Raw genomic sequence first — 16,806 nt, 5'->3', positions numbered from 1 at the left:
TTAAAATTAGTTTATTTAGAAATGTGAAATGTATTTTCTGCACCAGGGGTGCTCACACCTTTTTTTTTTTAATATTAACATGCACGAGCAGTGACTTATGTATGAATTTGAGAATGGTCAAATGGCCAATCAGCATGCCATGCAATTGACGTATAGTTGAATAACACAAAAAATGTGATAGTTTATTGAAATTACTTGCGATTTATTTTTCTTTATGAATAAGACAAAATGAACTTACTTTAGACTTGATCAAGTTAGCCCGCTCTTTAAAGGCTGGTGATGATTGGTTCTGCAAAGCAGTTGTGAATGTCTCTCCATCAGATCTGAAGGTTAATCTCTTTTTTGTTTTATTCACTTCGGTTGTAGAAGTTGTTGTTTTAGATGTGGTGGTGGCGGTCACCAGAGTTGTTGATGCAGTAGATGGTGTAGCTTTTGTCAAAGTTGCCACAACAGTGCTTGTTAAACGTTGAGTTTCAGTTGTGGAACTGGATGTAGCTTTTGTTGCTTCAGGTGCTGGTTCTGCTGTGCTTCCTTGAGATGCTAATGTGACAAAGGTACCCTTAGTTGTTGCTGGGAAAGTGACCACTGATGTTATTTGGTCAAACATTGCAGTTGATGTTTTTGTGTGTTTATATGTTGTTGATGCAGGGGTGCTCAGTGTCACGAAATTCTCTGTTGCTGGTGATGGTACATTGGCTGCGGTTGTCACTGATGTTGCCTTACTTGAGGTAGCTTCCGCTGTTGTTGTTGAAGTGCCTACAGCTGTATTTTGGTCTAATAATGTTGTTGTTTGTTCGGGGGGTCTGAATGTGGTTGATGCTTCAAAGTTTGATGTGGCACCAATTTCTGTTGTTGAAGAAGATAAATCAGATGAAGCTGCACTCTTTGGTGCATACATTGTGGTGTTTTCTGATGTTACTTTGGTTAAGGTTTTTTCAGCTGTTGTATTTTCAGCTACAATTGTTGATTGGCCAAAAAATTCAGCTGTTGTTTCTACAGCCTTAAATATAGTGGATGCAGCAATAGTTGAGGTAGAGACATTGTTTTTTGTTGCAGTGGATGTGTCTAATTTAGCTGCGGTTCCTGGTGTAAAAGGGATGTTTGTTGTTGATGTCCTTGTAGTTAGAGTACCTTCAGTTGTTGTTGGTGAGGTAAATAACACTGTTGTTTGATCTAACCTAGCATTTGTTGTTTGGTCAAAAACAGTAGATGTTATTTCTACAGGTTTGATTGTAGTTGATGCAGCAGTGATTGTTGCAACATTTTTTGATGTTACAGCAGGTGAAGCTGTTGTAGATCTGCTATTAAGATTATTAGGGGATGATAATGCAGTTGTTGATGTAGCAATATTTTCCTCAGTTGTAGTGGATGTGTCTATTCTAGATGTGGTTGTTGGTATCTTAGCCTTTACTGTAGTTGGAGAAGTGACTACTACTGTTGTTTGGTCAAACAATGCAGGGGTTGTTTCCACAGTTTCAAATGTTGTTGATGCAGCAGTGGTTGATGTGGCAACACTTTCTGTTACTGTTGTGAATGACTCCAACATAGCTGTGTCTGTTGGTAAATTTGGTGTAGTAATCTTTGCATTGACTGTAGCTGAGGTATCTTCAGCTGTTGTTCTAGCACTGAGTTCAAGTGTTGATTGGCCGAACATTTCCGTTGTTGGTTCTACAGGCCTATATGTAGTTGATCCAGCAGTGGACGACATAGCAACATTTTCCGTTGTTGAAACTATTGTGTCTAATTTAGCTGTTGTTGTTCGTGAATTTGGTATTGTAATCCTTAATGTACCTGAAGTTTGAGTACCTTTTGCTGTTGTTGGTGAAGTGACTAAAACTGTTGTTTGGTCAGATACTGCAGGTGTTGTTTCTACAGGTTCTAATGTAGTTGATGCTGCAATGGATGTCGTGGCAACATTTTCTGTTGTTGGAGCAGACAAATTTAATGGAGCTGTGGTTGTGGGTGTATTAGGTGTAGCAGTCTGTGTTGTTTCCCTAGTAATGGTAACTTCAGTGGATCTTGGGGATATGACTGCAACTGTTGTTTGGTCATATGTTTCAGTTGAAGGTTTAAATGCGGTTGATGAAGAAGTGGTTGTTATTGCAACATATGCAGTTGTCAGAGAAGATGAAGTTCTTGTTGCTGTGCTCTGTGGTTTATAAGGTGTGGTCATCTCTGTTGTTTCTGTAGTGGTTGTAGGTTCAGCCATTGTTGAAGAAGTGACTGATGCTGTGGATTGCCCCTTTAGTGTAGTTGTAGTGGATGCAGCAGTGGTGGTTTTAGCATCATTGTCCATTGTTGAAGGAGATGTGCCTAAATTATCTGTGACTGTTTGTGTATTGTGTGTGGTATACCCTAATGTCCCTATAGCTGTTTGGTCAAATGTTACCAGTGTTGATGCCACAGGTTCAAATGTGGTTGATGCCGGCATGTTAGCTTTGGTGACAATGTCTGAGGTTTGAGCAGATGAAGTTATTTTTGTTTCAGCAGGGGCTGATGTGGCAACACCTTTTGTTGTTTGACCAGTTGAAGTCAATTTAGCTGTGCTTGTTATTTTGTTAGGTTTTGTTTGCACTTTTGGTTCTATAGTCATGGAAGCTTTGCCTTCTGTTGGAGAAGTGACTTCAACTGTTGTTTTGTCAAACATTGCAATCGTCTCCGCAGGTTCAAATGTTGTTGTTTCAACAATGGCTGATGTGGGAACACCAGTTGTGTTTTGAGGAATTGAAGTCAATTTAGCTGTGCTTTTTACTTTGTTAGGTTTTGTTTGCACTTTTGATTCTATAGTCATGGAAGCTTTGCCTTCTGTTGGAGAAGTGACTTCAACTGTTTTTTTGACAAACATTGCAATTGTCTCCGCAGGTTCAAATGTTGTTGTTTCAACAATGACTGATGTGGGAACACCAGTTGTGTTTTGAGGAATTGAAGTCAATTTAGCTGTGCTTGTTACTGTGTTTGGTGTGGTTTGCGCTGTTGGTGCTGTAGTTATGGAATCTTTGCCCTTCGTTGGAGAAGTGGCTTCAACTCTTGTTTTGTCAACAATGGCGGTAATCTCCGCAGGTTCAAATGTTATTGTGTCAGCAGTGGCTGATGTGGCAACACCTTTTTTTCCTTGTGCAGTTGAAGACCATCTAGCTGTGCTTCTTACTTTGTTAGGTGTAGTTTGCACTGTTGGTGCTGTTGTTATGGAAGCTTCACCTTCTGTTGGAGAAATAACTTCAACTGTTGTTTCGTCAACAATTGTGGGAGTCTCCGCAGGTCCAAATGTGGTTGTTTCAACAGCGGCTGTTGTGGCAACACCATTTGTTGTTTGAGCAGTTGAAGTCAATTTAGCTGTGCTTGTTGCTTTTTTAGGTGCAGTTTGCACTATCTCTGATGTGTTTGTGGTGTTAGAAGCTGTTTTTGTTGAGTTGTTTGTTGCTGGAGCCGTAGTGGTATTTATAGAAGTAACTGATGTTGCTGGGTCTTCTTTAGCAACTATTGGTAAATAGAGATCAATTAATAGACATTAATAGACATTAATTAATAGACATTAATTCATCTTTAATTAAATATTTTATATTTTTGGAATTCTCAATAGGTGTTATGTTTCTTACTTGGGTCATCTACAGTGATGGAGTTGATGTCAATCTCAAATGCTGTAATGTTTGAAGCTGCATTAACCAAAAGATTAACTATTTCTGTGTCATTTGGAACAGCTGATGTTGTGAATTCTAGGTCCATGTTGTTGATTATTGATCCGTTGCTGTAAAGGTAAGAAAACATTACCTATATTGTACAAAAACATACTTTTTAAAGTATTTCTTATGATACAAAAACAAAAGTACCTGAATGAAACCACTGCCAAAGACTGGAATGACAAAAACTTTTCTTGATAGTATGGCTCAAGCTAAAGAAATACCAACAAAAAACTTGTTTTAATTATGGTGAGAATGCAATGAAAGTATCATATTGTGTATGTAGTAATGCATAAATTTGGAACATTAAATAAAAAGCAAAAACAAAAAAAACTTACAGTCAATTTTAGCAGCCCTGACCGATTTGTAAATGCTGCAGATGATGGATTTTTCAAGTCAACTGTGAATATTTCTCCAACAGATCTAAATGTCATTCTTCTTGTTAGGGTTGCATTAGCTGTGCTCTGTGTTGAAGATGCTGTTAAGGTAGATGTATCCAATGTTGAGCCATCTGTTGTCGTTTTTTGCCCAGTTTCTGGTGATGATACTGTTGCTGTGGTTTGTTGGAATACATTTGCTCCTGCGGGTGGAAGTGTTGCTTGAGTCATTGTGGTAATTGAAGACAGCTCTGTTCTTTTGGTTATAGATGTTGTTGGAAATAATGTGGGATTTGTGATGGCACTTGTTGAGTTTATAGGTCCATTTGTTGTTATGGAGTTGTTATGTAAGTGGTTCAAAAATTACTGTGGTGGGCAACAGCTTGCTGGGTAGAGTGGGGATCGATCCACCAACGACCTGCTCTACCGCCTGATCTAAACTGCCGCCTAACTGTGCTGGCTTTAGGTTCATGTGTGATTGTTGACAGATCAGATATTGCTGTGGGTTCAGCTGGTAACTGTTGGCTCAGATGTAGTTTTTAGTGGTGGATGATAATTATTGTATATGTTTTTGTTACTTTTGCAACTAATTCTGTAGGTCCAATTGTTTCTATTGCTGTGGCTGTTTTTAATGCAGATCACGCTGTTGCAAATGTAGCTGTTGTCTTAATTGGTGTATTTGATGTTTGTGCAGTTGTAGTTGTTAGTTTGTGGTGTTGTTGTTTTGGTAAGTTCATTGGAATGGTTTTCTGTTGTTGGGCATGGTGCTGGTGGAACCTATTGTAATTGAGATTATTGGAGCAGTTGTGGTTTTGTTTTGTCTGTTATTCCCCTGTCTCCAGCTGTAGTTGCTACATTAGATGTGACAAAACTGATAACATTTTCTGTTTTGAACTCAGCCCAACTTAATTCAGATACTTGTGTTACTGTTTCAACTGCATTTGTACGTTTAGTTGTTTTAAAAAAATATGGCTGTATTAATTTCAGGCATATATCCTGTTGTTGGAAGTTTAGCCATAGCTTGTTAAGCTGTGTTTGATGTTAAAGCAGTTGTAAGTGTTGGATGGATAAATAGATTAAAGTTCACATTAGACACATTAGACATGCAGTACTAGTGTCTCAAGTCAGAGGGCACTTGTGTGTGCAAGAGAATCTGACACGGGGGCTAAGGAGTAATAAAAAAATAATGGTAGAAAGTCAAGTGCAGCCATTCTTTAATATTGTTTAGCATTACTTTCTAAATGGACGATTACGTGTCTAAATTCAGGAATTTGTGGAGAGACGTCACTGTCAGAGATCTCCATTGAGACCGAGACTTTTAAAACTGAAGAGAGAAGAGGAAAACTTCTACAAACAGGTTATCCATGTGTTTCTTCAGAGGAAGCGGCAAACAGATTTCATTTTTATAAGTCAAATTAAGTCAATAACAATTTTGGTGATTCTTTTTTTCTATGGTAGAGTTTACAAACAGAAGAAAAATATTGAAATGACATTTCAACGCTTGTGCTATCCTATGGGGTCAAGATGACCATTGACGTGTTCTCCCTACCATGACAAAGGTGGATAAAGGTGGAGAGGATTTCATGTAATTCATGGACACCAGTGAAGATCACAAATCATTGAAGAAAAAAGGTTCAGAGCACTGTCTAGTGGGGTCTAGATGACCCAACTCCCAATGTTAAAGTGCCTAGGATCGCACAAGGGTTAAACAACAAATTTTAACTGTTGCCAATCAACTGCTGAATAAGTTACTTTGTAGGGTTCATGTGTTTGTAAATCTGACTGATGACGTCAGTGCCTCACTAGCCGTGAACCTCACCACACATCACTGGTTTTAGGGTTCTTTAATTTGTGGTTACTGTAAGTCAAAGTCAATGCTGTACAGTTTGAACCAACAAGTGTCAACCACAGAAAAAGAAAAATGTTCCTCCCTAAATGTATTAAATCCTTTTTTCAAGCACCCCCCCAACACCAAATTCAGCTTGGACCTTACCCCAAAACCCCAACATCAGGTTCAATGAAAGAACCTAGGGCCTTTAAGCGTCTCTACCTGGTGCGTTTACTGAACATAGAGAACATAGAACAATAGCGGAACTCCAACAGCTACCCAGCCTAACTAAATCTACTACATATATTTTAATTAGTAAATAAAACTGCTGAAAATTATGCCCAACCACCCAAAGCCATTTTTACCCGCAAATTGTGAATCAAAATTGCCCAAATTGGCAGGAAACTCCCCAATGTGGCAACACTGATTATGTGCTCAATTATTTATACAGATGAACTTACCTATTAGTAGCATTAGTAACAGTAGCTTTTGTTCAAACCCCATTGTTGTTTTTTCTTTTTCCTGAAACATAAAAACAAAAAAACGTCAAATATCCTAAACTATATATTTTCAATGTACCATTTTAAAATGTATGTTTAATAACTACTACTTCAGAAAAACGTTTTTTTAGATGTTATTTCAATCATCTTGTGTTGTGTTGTCTCATCTTGCAAAGTGGTTTGGCTTCAACATGGGTAAAATGTTTTCACTACTTAACTGTTGTTCAAATGTACTCATTGGTTTAACTGCCCTTTCTGAATTAGTGAAATGCAACAATTCTAAATAAAAACTTTAGGTCCTGAAAAGTTGATGATTTATTTCTTATACCTAAACTGTCACAAAGGTGTTTTCACTTAAGCCACAAATCCTTATGGTACATTCACACTGGTTTTGGCACACACGTTCCAATCCAAAGTTTACGCAAATGTAGGTATATGTGCATTCAGGTTTACAGGTTCAAAATTCGCGTTTTCATGCATGATTTTAAGACCTTTTTGGGGCTCTATGTAAAAAACATGGGGCCACTGAACACATATTGAAAAAATCAGTTGAACTTTGACCAGGGACTTGGATTTGGTAGTGACGTATGGATGTGCTAACAGTTTAAAAATGTATCATGAAGGAGAAATTAATAATTGCGGTTTTAATGACAGCAAGTCTTTCATGGGAATAGAGCTGTAAAAGAAAAAAAGGTATCTATGCTTCACAAACAAAACTGCTTTGCTTGGATTTTCATTAAGTAATTTAGAAGATACTAATACCCAAAGTGATATATGTACAAATGAGGTAGAGTAAATCTTTTTTTGTATTTTTGCTTGTAAGTGTAGAAGAAAATAGTTGATTTTGCAGCCTGAAAGTTTATTTTCTTGAATTGTTGGCATGTACTTTTTGACTTTGCCTCCTGTTTTCTTTAAAATTTCTTGTGCTTTCTTCGTTCTCTACCTCCTACTGTAAAAAAAAAAATTCTCAAGGTTTTTTTTTTTGCTCTCAGTTCTCACTTCAGTTAAGTATCTTTTCGAACGGTTTATCTTTTACATTTGAAAAATTCTACGAGGTTTAAACACACCTTTCACTTATCTTCAATCTTAAATAACTCAGAAGAAAACAAACATTTTTTTGACAATTATTTATGAAATAGTTTCTATGCCATGGGATTAAGTCGATTTTTTTTTTCCTCAGTGTGTTTTGTCAAATCAAATCAAACTTTATTTATAAAATAGCGCTTCTCATGCATTTTGTGCAGCTCGAAGCGCTTTAACATTAAACACAGAAGACACACAATATTACAGTAAAAACCCAACCCACCCTTCACCCTTCCCACTCCCCTCCGTTAAAACACATGACCCATGGCCCCCACGTGTAACTTTAAATAAATAAATAGGCAAACAAACAAGTAAGGCTTGGCTCTGCTGTGAGGAAACAGTATTTGGGAATCCTTTCATATCAGGAGCCAGCCCGGCCATTGGAACATCGCCACAGCGCCCACCCAGACTGGGACAACACTGGGGTCCACTTCACTGCCGTGAAGCTGCACAATTAGACCCCAGCTGCCCCAGCAAGCAAATACATAAAATAGCCTGTACTATATCTAATAGAATAAATTATCAGTTAAAATCAACTAACAGCTAAAAAAGGTGGGTCTTGAGCCTCTTTTTAAAAACCTCTACAGTCTCTGGGGCCCTGAGGTTCTCCAGCAGGCTGTTCCACAGGCGAGGACCGTAATGGCATAATGAAGCCTCACCATAAGTTTTGGTCCTCACCTTCGGAACAACTAAGAGGCCAGCACCGGAGGACCTCAGGGTCCGCGAGGGGCTCATATTTTAAAATAATATCATTTAAATAAGAAGGCCCAAGACCATTAAAACATTTATAAACCATTAAAAGAATTTTAAAATCAATCCTGAAACGCACAGGGAGCCAATGCAGCGATTTTAAAACCGGTGTAATGTGTGGATAAGTAAAGGTATATATAAGCAACAAAACATGTATGAACAGCCTTAGGCCTTTTATATCAGACCTTTCGCTAAACACTGCCCCCTTGTGGCAATATAAAACGACTGAAACAGTTTAGTGTGAATTAGAACAGCGAACCCCTACCAACTTACTGTTGCTTTTATTCAGTTTCTTCACAGCTTTTTCATGTGGGAAACATATTATGATTTAAACACTTTCATTTTTTACTCAACAAAACATAAATCATGCAAATATATCAAAGGAACAACAAAATGAAAACAAGAATAAAACTAATATTTGAGTAGCGACAATGGTGCATATTTTAAAAATCATTTCCCTTGTTTAAAATACAGCAACTGACTCAAACAGCTCTCCAACTACTTAATTATCTTGTGCTACTTGTTTTACTGCTCTAGGTCAATGTTTGAACTAACACCAACCTTTTGTTCCCCTTTAAGTATGTACTTTTTGCTTAGAAGTTGCATCAAAAATGCATGTAAAAGGTGAACTGAAATGTGCACGTGCCCAGAAAAACATTTGCGTAAAATACCCTTTTATTGTTGTTACTAAAAATGGTCAGAATTGTTTAAAAAATAATGATTGGCTCAGTTTTTGATTGTGTTGTGTGTAAAGTTTTCTGTGAAGTATATTTGAGATAAAAAAAGCTTTGAAATACACCATACATATTATTAAAATAAGTTTTTGCTGTTTACATAAAAACATGTGTTGTAATATACTCATAACAATAAATGTGCAAAAAGAAATATTTAATTACTTACAAATCAACAGTATAATCAAATATATACACTCATATATTTTAAAAGTTTCAGTAAATATGAATTTCCCTAACGGACTAGAAATCGGGTAGACGTGCCAGATAATCTGCATTTTATCAGAAGCATTTACTCTTGTTTTTAAGATTCTAACCTAAAAAAATACTTAAATGTTTAGATGTTTTTTTAACTGCAACAAAATTAAACTTCATTGCTTATTTGGCTATTTTTGGTATGTATTTATGAGCCTCGAACTACGTTGTGTGATCAGATGAGCATAAAATGCCTTTTAACAAGCGGCACCCTCCAGCATCTGTAGTTGAAATGTTTCCTATTCAACTGAACGTGCTATTGTATGAGGATATGAATTGTTAGTAATTTTTAAGAAAAGAAAAACTATCTTGTACAAACAAGTTTAAGTCAAAACTTTCAATCCTTTAAGCAAGAATCAAGTAAAAAATACCTTTCTTATGTAAAAACCGAAAATCGCTTTTATTTATTTCAAATCACTTATTGAATGAATGAGATATTTAAACATCTGCAATGACTGCAGATACTTCTCAAAATATTGAATTTAACGAAATCTCCTTACACTCTCGTTTATGTTTAATAAGCTCACACAGAACAACTAAAATGTAACTATACTCATTCTATTTTGTGCTTTTCTCTTTACGGTTCTTCTTTTATTTTGAAATTATGTGTTAAAAAGTTTTCACTTTTTTTTTTAGACAGTCCATATATCAATTTTAAATTTTGCAAATCCCTAAAAAATATTTCAAAGTAGCCAGTTAGGAAAGGCACATTTAAAAGGTACACTTACTTCCATATGAGCTGAAGATTCTGAAATGTCCTTCAAGAACTGCCTTATTAATAAGCCTGTTCAAATCTTTTCTGCTTCTCTCTGAGAAGTGGGAAAAAACTAGTAAGATCAACCTCCTTGCTTCTTCTTATGCACCTGTTATGGTTTCTGCATATTTGAGAAATATTAGGTGTGTCGTGACGTTTTTTTGAAACTGATGCTGTTCGTGGGAACAGGGGGAGGAAGACAGTGAATATTTAGAAATTAAGTAAGCCTTATGCTTAAGGCAATGACGTTTTCCAGAGTGCTATTTTTCTTCATTCCACTCATAAGAACAGCATTTTCTTCTTTGATCTCTGACAGGTAAAGGTTTGACACTTTTGAGTGATTCCTTGCATTTTTCAAACAGTGTTATTTTTGCAAAATACATGGTATAAACACTATTTCATTTGGCTTTTAACTTTATAATATGTACTGATCAAGAACCACACCTGCTTAAAGTTTATGTTTTTATAACAATTGAATAAAATTGCTTTATAGTTGTAGTTTTTAGTTTAGTTAAATTTACTATTTTATTAAATGACAGCTGAATTATTGTGCCGATCCAACAAGGTAAAAAAAAAAAAAGTTTTAGGATTTTCTTTTATTTGTACAGGGAAAAAATTGAATATTTTGAGGAAGCTTATTGTAAAATATTTCAAAGCCACTCTAGATTTCTTTTGTCCCAAATGTCCTCAGGGAAAAAATAAAATAAAAAAATTGGCCAGTCTTTTTAGAATTTAGCAATTGCAAATTCTGGTGTCTGTTAAAAAAAATATGTTTCACATTCATTTATTTTTTATTTTACTAATCCATTCAGGTTTGCATTTCCAAACTTTGAGTTACCTGTGCCTAAAGTCTTTCTTACAAGGAAGTCAAAACGAGAAATCCCCAAACACTAAACATATTTTCAGGTGTTCTGTGACATTCATCTTCAAATTTGACATTTAAAATATTCTAGAATAGATAATCCATCCTGGGTGACACACTGAACAACTGGCCCAACCACCCCAACCAAAAAAATAAAAAATATGAAAGCAACATTTAGTTGTTCATTTGTGGTGGTTTGCTTTCAGAATTGTCTTTGAGCAGAACAGCATTACTAACGCACATCATTCTCCCCCCCATAAGGTTTGTGGTTGAAGAGGTGACCATGAGTTGGATGTTCACTGAAGGCAGTCACTGTGGGAAGCTGAAAATAAGAAAGAAACTGACTTTTTCTCAAATCAAACATCAATCAAACTTTATTTGTAAATCACTTTCATATAAAAGCATGACACACAAAATTCTTTAGATTAAAACAAAGATCTTCTTTGACTTTCGGCTTCTCCCATCAGGGGTCGCCACAGCGAAACACATAAATGAGTCGCATGGTGAACTTGAAAATGTTTCTACGCCGGATGCCCTTCCTGACGCAACCCTCTCAATCCAACCGGGCTTGGGACAGGCACAGCAGCAGAGAAGGGAATAGGGAGCAGCCCGGATTCGAACCCTGGTTTCACAGACGGAAGGCATCACAAACCAGCACGAGTAATATAAAAACAAGCATGAAAATTAAAATAAACAAGCACGGGAAAAAAAAACTACCTACACACAACCCCCCATTCCTTTCACAACTCCCACCCCCTATCTGATGGGGAAAGACAATGAGAACAGGCTGAGCATGAAAACAAGATGTTGGAAACGCTAATAACTTGGACCTTTCTCTCTGGGAAAACTGCACCACAGTTAAGCGGCGATGCAGGTTTCCATCTAGAGCTGCAGCAGCTAAACAGCAGCCGACCCAGAGGGAGAGGTTCCAGCTGAGGAAGCACCGGAAATAAAAATTTAAATAAAAATAAATATAAAGAAATTCTGTCAATAAACCTCTCACAAACAAAGAAAAAACATGCAGAAATAAATATGGTGCAAACGTTTTTTTTCTGTTAGCTTTATTTATTAATTATTTATAGTGGTTTTACATAAGTGAAGTCTTTATCTGCATTTCAATAAGGAGAGGTCTTAGGAATGCAAATAAAAAAAAAATAGCTGTGATAAAAAAGATGTGCATAAAACAAGTCCATAGTCTTTGACGGTTCGACTGTGACATCCTGCAGGCTGGTAGGATAAACCTGGACCATAGAGGAAGAAACAGTAAAGCATTTGTCCAGGTGGATGACAGGGTCGAAGAGAGCCGGTAAAACCATCTGGAATGTTGAGAGATAAATGTCCATTAATATAAAAGCAAAAATATGATTGTGATTGTCTGAGAAGAAAAAGTGGGGAATATAGCCATTGGTTCAGAGGTCAACAACCCTGTTCTCCTTAGGCCTCCTGCCCTGCTTGATTTCCAGCGAACCCTGCTTCAGTAATTGCTGCTCACCTGGATCAGGTGTGTTCAGTCAATCAGAAACTGGGCTGATTCAATCCAGCTAATCAACATCTACTGAAGCAAGATTGCCTGCAAAACGAGCAGTAGCCCACAAGGAACAGGGTTGGTTCAGAGTGAGGGTTTGATTGAGTGGCGTGCAGAGTGAGTGACGTAAGAACCCAGCTTACCTGGAAGAGAGGCAGATCTTTCTCATAGAATTTACGCCAAAGCTTCACTACAGGCCCACCACTACCCCAGAAACTGTCTAATGCACTGTCAATAAAAGAAAGAGCAAAAAAATAAATAAAAATAAAGTGAAATTACTCTTAGAAATTGATGAAGATCAATCACCCTGATTCTTTAGGTAGAACCAAGGATTCTTGTAAGGTTTATATTAACCTGCTAAGTATAGATGTTGTTGGGCTCATTCTCCATGTGGGACTCCAACCAGCAGATGGTGCAGTAACTCCTAAAAAAGCAATGTGAAACTATTACGACTGAAGATTTCTAAAACAGAACTAACTTGGTCTGTGTGAGCCTTACTCTGGGTAAGCCCAAAAGCCCGCAGAGGTCCAACAGGACGGCTCGAGGAAGTCGGAACCAGCTCATAAGCCATTCGTCCTCGTTTGCCAGCAATTATTCCATTTGCCACATCTCCTAAGAGCGCAAGATCAGCTATTGTGCGTCATTACGCATTTTATTTCCATCCATTTAATTGCATCTGACAAGCTACAGATGTCGGTAATAATCGACGTGGAAATGGGAAATTGATCAGCGCAAATGTAATTTCTTGTTGCTTTCTGAATGGTTGAGACATACGCCATACATTGTTTTATCAAAAATAAAACAAACTAAAGACATATGCATGAATACCATAATTCTGTAGCTTATGAAGAAATGTTTTACTATGAAAACAACTTTCCCCAGTGGACAATTTATCTATCTATCTATCTATCTATCTGTCTGTCTGACTGTCTGTCTGTCTGTCTGTCTGTCTGTCTGTCTGTCTGTCTGTCTGTCTGTCTGTCTGTCTGTCTGTCTGTCTGTCTGTCTGTCTGTCTGTCTGTCTGTCTGTCTGTCTAATTGCACCTATATTTGCTCCGTCAGACGGACACATTGACGAGAATATAAGTTTTGTACATTATTTCATTCATTGCACAACATGCCAATGTTGCAGAACATATTTCACTTTTCTTTTTGCAAATGTGTTCATTTGAATTTCTGTTGTAATTTTCGTTTGATTTTTTTGTTTGTTTCACTGCTGATCGATCAAACAGGTGTTCATGTAGGCTGTTAATTGTAAGACTTGCTTTGTGAAGTCATCATGTTTTTTATGAGAGGCAGTATTGTCATTTTCAATTTCACTTTCACGTGTTTCTTCCATCTGCCGACGGTGTCACCATTTCTCATTTCACCCGTTTTTGTGCGTACGCCTGGATCAGAGCTTGCGTGAAGGACCGCACATTTTCCCGTCAAATTTTGCTTTTTATAAATATCAATTATTGCGTACAGAGTGGCGTACGCCTACTTTTGTGCGTACGCAACGTTTATAAATGAGGCCCCAGAGCATTTCATCAATAAAACAATTTTGTTTTAAATTTTCCTCAAAGTTAAGGCATTCCTGATACACGTCACTGCCAATTGTTACAACTTAAAAAAAACAAAAAAAAAACATCAGATTAGAAATAGAATGTAGACTCTGGCATCTATGCTTGTGTTCCTACAACTGTCAAGCTCTCCTATTTAAAAAAAAGGCCATAGATCCTGGGTGTCATTTTCTGCCAACATTCATATGATTAGCTGTAGCACTGAATTTAATTTGGCTGAAAAAGACTAGAAAATAGTGTGTCACCTCACCACATATATTGCCTAACTGAATTTACAGCAAGTGTATGAAAAAACTGTTGGCTTAGTGTAAGCATGTGAACTTCCTTTTACTTATATTCATAACTAAAAACAGTAGTATTTCCTGAAATCCTAAATAAAGACTCACCTTAAAGAGACACCAAGTTCCAGAAACTTTAATAGGAATTAATTTTTGGTTGGTTTTATTTCAGGTAGTATGAAAAAAAAAATGACTTCAGTAAAAATTGAATGTAGTAAAATTCTAATGGGAATTTAATGAAATCTTGAGACTCCAGTTGGTGTGATTTGTCTGCTTTTGGTGTCATCTTACATCACAGTAAAATAAAAATTGATTTAAAAGATGAACGGTGTAAAATTTAGACTTTTTTCAACAACAAAAAAAGGAATAGAGTGTAATGAAACAAAAATGAATTTCGATCATTTTTGTGTTGCTAGTACATCTTGAAAATGTGAGCTTGTGTTAATTTTAGTGAAATATACTTGATACATTTCTAATTAATTGTGTTAATAAACTAATTGTTTCTTCTTAGTCAATCCCTTGACTGAAAAAATGGGGATTTTTAAGCCTTATTTTATACAAAAGTGGTAAAAAGGACTGCTAAAAACTGAAGGAAGGAAAAAAATCAAAATGTAAAAAAAAGGTAACAAAAAAATAATTTTAGGTAATCTCAATAGAATCCTTTAACCTTTGTCAGATGTTTTGTTTGATGGCTTAATAATGGTCTTGGAGATGATTGGATGGTCAAACATAAGGCGTTTAACAACAGCAATTTTTGGCCGATGTTGAAAAAATATTGTGGTGTTGCTAAATGACATAGAACTTAGGTCAGCTTCATAAGATGTTGTGGTAACATGTGCGATGATACGGCTTGTAAAATTAAAGTATTTTTTACTGATCGCAAAACATTCTATAAAAGACAGATTTGTGTTTCTTATATATAAATCACTTAGTACAAATGTGTCATTTAGGATATTTTGCATGTTAGTTGCAGCTGTTCCTTCAATTTTTCGTTTATGATGTTTATCAAACGCATTTACATTCAATGTTGGTTTTTCTGATGCTAAAGTTGTACTGTCAGAGCCAAAACGTGACACAATGGATGTGTTTGTATCTGCATTGAGCACAGATTGACTTGTGAGTGATGTACGTGAAGAAGGACTTGGATTTTGGTCAGCAGATTTTGTGATAGCAATGGAGCTTGGTGTTCCTAAAGTTTCAGGCTCTTTTGTCAGTTTGGACTCCACAGTAGTCATATTTTGATCCAGAACTAAAGTTTGTAGAATGGTGGAAAGTTCCTCTTTAGGCAAAGAAACTGAATCCACAGATGAAAATGTTACTAATGTAGGATGTTCTTCAGTTTGGGATGTTGTTTCTGAAGAAGCAGTTTGCATGGTAGTCTTATGTGGCATGTTGGTTACAGCTGCTCCTTCACTTTGTCCTGTGGCCTGTGTTGTTACTTCTGAGTCTCGGGTCGTTGTTGTAGCAGACTTTGAAGAAGAAACCAAACTGTTAGTTTGCTCTTTTCCTGAGGTTGTTGGGTTTTCAGTTGTAGATGAACTACGACTGGTAGTAATGACTTTTGAAACTCCTTGCACCTCTGTAAAAGCAACAGCCATGGAGGAAGTTGATGAATCTGATGTTTGGTTTGAGTTAGTTGCTTTCAGTTGGGTTGGTGTGACAGTTAGAGCTGACCCAAGTAACTGATTGTCTGTTGTAATCCCTTGAGACGGATTTTGCCCTGAAGTAGCATCCATAGCTTTTGTTGCTAAATAGATGGTGGAATTTTGAGGTTCTATCAGAGCAGAGGTATCTGATGCTGTGTGGGACTCTTGTAGGAGAGAAGGGGTCTGTTCTGTTCTTGGTGAATTTTGCGTAAAAGTTTTGGTGTCCTGTAGGGTTTGCCTTTGTGTCGAATAATAATCAAATGCATTGACATTCAATGTTGGTTTTTCTGATGGTAAAGTTGTACTGTCAGAACCAAAACGTGACACGATGGATGTGTTTGTATCTACGTTTAGCACAGATTGAGTTGTGAGTGACGCACGTGAAGAAGGACTTGGATTTTGGTCAGCAGATTTTGTGATAGCAATGGAGCTTGGTGTTCCTAAATTTTCAGGCTCTTTTGTCAGTTTGGACTCCACAGTAGTCATATTTTGATCCAGAGCTAAGGTTTGTAGAATGGTGGAAAGTTCCTCTTTAGGCAAAGAAGCTGAATCCACAGATGCAAACGTTAGTAATGTAGGATGTTCTTCAGTTTGGGATGTTGTTTCTGAAGAAGCAGTTTCCATGGTAGTCTTATATGGCATGTTGGTTACAGCTGCTCCTTCACTTTGTCCTGTGGCCTGTGTTGTTACTTCGGATTCTCGGGTCACTTTTGTAATAGACTTTGAAGAAGAAACCAAACTGTTAGTTTGCTCTTTTCCAGAGGTTGTTGGGTTTTCAGTTGTAGATGAACTACGACTGGTAGTAATGACTTTTGAAACTCCTTGTACCTCTGTAGAAGCAACGGCCATGGAGGAACTCAATGAATCTGATGTTTGGTTTGAGTTAGTTGCTTTCAGTTGGGTTGGTGTGACAGTTAGAGCTGACCCAAGTAACTGATTGTCTGTTGTAATCCCTTGAGATGGATTTTGCCCTGAAGT

The 16,806-nt window shown here is 36.9% G+C and overlaps 1 protein-coding gene and 1 long non-coding RNA gene across 2 annotated transcripts; both read right to left on the bottom strand.

Annotated features, from left to right (window-relative positions):
* Positions 1-79: 79 nt before the first annotated feature.
* LOC110013808 (mucin-5AC-like) lies at positions 80-2,422 on the bottom strand. Its single transcript, XM_023966121.1, has one exon. It carries the CDS (start codon positions 2,294-2,296, stop codon positions 203-205), a length of 2,094 nt encoding a protein of 697 aa, XP_023821889.1. The 5' UTR covers positions 2,297-2,422; the 3' UTR covers positions 80-202.
* Positions 2,423-11,826: 9,404 nt separating this feature from the next.
* Positions 11,827-12,780, bottom strand: LOC110013807. Its single transcript, XR_002875289.1, has 3 exons — positions 12,697-12,780; positions 12,486-12,570; positions 11,827-12,133 (listed from the first exon to the last, which is right to left on the bottom strand). It is a non-coding gene; the product is annotated as an uncharacterized LOC110013807 (long non-coding RNA).
* Positions 12,781-16,806: the final 4,026 nt, after the last annotated feature.

Source organism: Oryzias latipes, chromosome 18, assembly GCF_002234675.1.
Source record: "Oryzias latipes chromosome 18, ASM223467v1".
Lineage (NCBI taxonomy): Eukaryota > Metazoa > Chordata > Actinopteri > Beloniformes > Adrianichthyidae > Oryzias > Oryzias latipes.
This window is presented reverse-complemented; position numbering and strand designations above follow the sequence as displayed.

What these genes read in the sequence shown, in the direction of transcription:
- LOC110013808 (XM_023966121.1), bottom strand. Translation starts at nt 2,296, where the DNA reads ATGGACAATGATGCTAAAACCACCACTGCTGCATCCACTACAACTACA.